The 2,139-nt window shown below is 26.8% G+C and overlaps 1 protein-coding gene across 1 annotated transcript in view; it reads right to left on the bottom strand.

Annotated features, from left to right (window-relative positions):
- Nucleotides 1-552: 552 nt before the first annotated feature.
- The window catches only part of LOC108687356 (phospholipid phosphatase 5), a 2,152-nt gene continuing 565 nt past the window's right edge, over nt 553-2,139 (bottom strand). Inside the window, exons 2-6 of the mRNA XM_018193066.1 lie at nt 2,020-2,125; nt 1,714-1,861; nt 1,464-1,592; nt 864-1,034; nt 553-784 (exon numbers count right to left, since the gene is read on the bottom strand). Of these exons, the coding sequence (XP_018048555.1) occupies nt 615-784; nt 864-1,034; nt 1,464-1,592; nt 1,714-1,861; nt 2,020-2,125 (724 nt within the window). The 3' untranslated portion in view covers nt 553-614. The remainder of the gene's footprint in view (nt 785-863; nt 1,035-1,463; nt 1,593-1,713; nt 1,862-2,019; nt 2,126-2,139) is intronic.

Raw genomic sequence — 2,139 nt, 5'->3', positions numbered from 1 at the left:
TATATATTTTATATGTGTATCTTTTATATGTAAAATGAAGTAGTTATACTCTTAACAATGTTACAAAAATGGAATATAATAAACCCAAATAAGGAGATAAATCTAAAAACATAATATCATTTTTACTTTATATGTGTAATATTAATTTAAAAAAATATTTTTAAATGACAATTTTATTGATATAATTTAGATCTTAAGACCAAAATTAATTTCAAATATATTAAAAATATCACATTATTATGACTAAGCTTTGTTTTTTTTATCAGCTGGAAATTTTAATTAATTAGTAATCATATCACAAATCTTCTTAATAATAATAATAATAATAAAGTTAAATAGAAGAAAATAAAACAAAATACACAGCATAAATACGAACAATTATGCGAACAAATCTTACACACACACACACACACACACACACACACACGCGCGCGCGCGCGCGCGCGCGTTCTTTCACGCACAAATTCTAATATAATCGAATTTGTCTCTGTACAGACATATATTTATTTTTAAATGTATATACTGATACACAAAATATACAGATCTCAAAGATTTTAACAAAAGTATTAAGTACTGTTGAAAATATATATGGCGCAGTAATAATCCTGATGTTTTTAGATCCACTTAATTTGCTCGTTCTTATTAGATCTGACAGTGTCTGACTGAACTTGTAATGTAAGCGCGACATACGGTTTATCGCAATATGGTGAATCTAATGGAGGATAGTAATGTCTGTAGCAGACGTATGTTAAGCAGTAACCTATTACTGATCCTATCACCACGTCTGAAACAAATTCTGTATCATTATAATGTAAAATTGTAATAGAATTATATTACTTTAACAATAAGATTTTAAAAATTACCTTGCCAGTGATGGTGATAGTCGCACGTTCTGCTTAATGCGATAGTAAGAGCGATGCAAAGTGGCACAAGGAATGTGCACAGTTTCCACGATTGTCCTTTTCCTGCTAGGCTAAATGTATGTAATTTTCCAGCTAAATACAAGGCGATGAAGCCAAAACTGGCGAACGCAACTAAAACAAAAATTACTTCTATAAGCATAGTATATATTTTATAAATAATTTATATACATAATTAGAATTATATAATTTTATTTTTGAATGTTCTTTACATTGAAAAAAAATTGTTTATTTGACTACAATAATAATTTATTTCGCCTTTATTTTTTTTAATGAAGAATTTATGTATTTAAGTTATATATGTATTACATTTTACTTCTGTAATGTAATACATTCATTCTCCAACGAAAAAAATAAAGGCAGTTAAATTAATTTAGTCAAATAAACAATTTTTTTTCAGTGTATAAAAAGCAATACATTTTACAATTAAAATTAAAGAGATATAATATAATACATTTTACAAGTAAAATTATAGAGATATAAGGAAATATAAACTTATCCACTATAAGAAATATCTGTATTTGCTGCAATATTTGGACATACATGAGGAATGTCCGCTTGGGAATGACTTCTTTCCATCTCTAATAACAACTGGATCTCCAGTGCATTTAAATCCCGGATTCATTTGTCCATCCGGAAAACATCGCCAGAAAAAGTCTGGCCTTGGGCGACCTAAAAGTGGCAAAAAATATAATAATATAATATCACTTATTATATAATACTATTAAAACTGTAAATATTTTTTATTGCTTTAATGCATCTGTTACATATAAATTTCTTGATAATAACATACCTACTATAAGTTTTAAAATGTCTGTAATAAGACCGTTAAATCCTAAGGCTAACGTTACAGATAATACTGACTGGTGAAAATCGACTTTATCTTTGTGCATTATAAAAAAGAAGCAAATAACAACGATCGGCATCATGAATACAAGAGGCTGAAAAAAATATTTAACATAAATTAGTTATAGGATAACATTTGCTTATTAAAATTTTTATTCACTTTATTATTAATTATATTTATTAAAATCTTTTTATTTATATATATTTAAATTTAAAGAGATGTATACATATAAGAAAAAGACACAATATCTACCCATAATACTGTAGTTGGAACAAATGAATCTGTTCTTGGATTTCTATATAACCACAGCTCGTCTTCGTGAATTTTTCTTGTAAATGGTTCTGCTTTTTCCAGCTCCCTGAAAATCATCAA

The sequence above is a fragment of the Atta colombica genome, unplaced genomic scaffold (assembly GCF_001594045.1).
Source record: "Atta colombica isolate Treedump-2 unplaced genomic scaffold, Acol1.0 scaffold205, whole genome shotgun sequence".
NCBI classification, from domain to species: Eukaryota; Metazoa; Arthropoda; class Insecta; order Hymenoptera; family Formicidae; genus Atta; species Atta colombica.
This window is presented reverse-complemented; position numbering and strand designations above follow the sequence as displayed.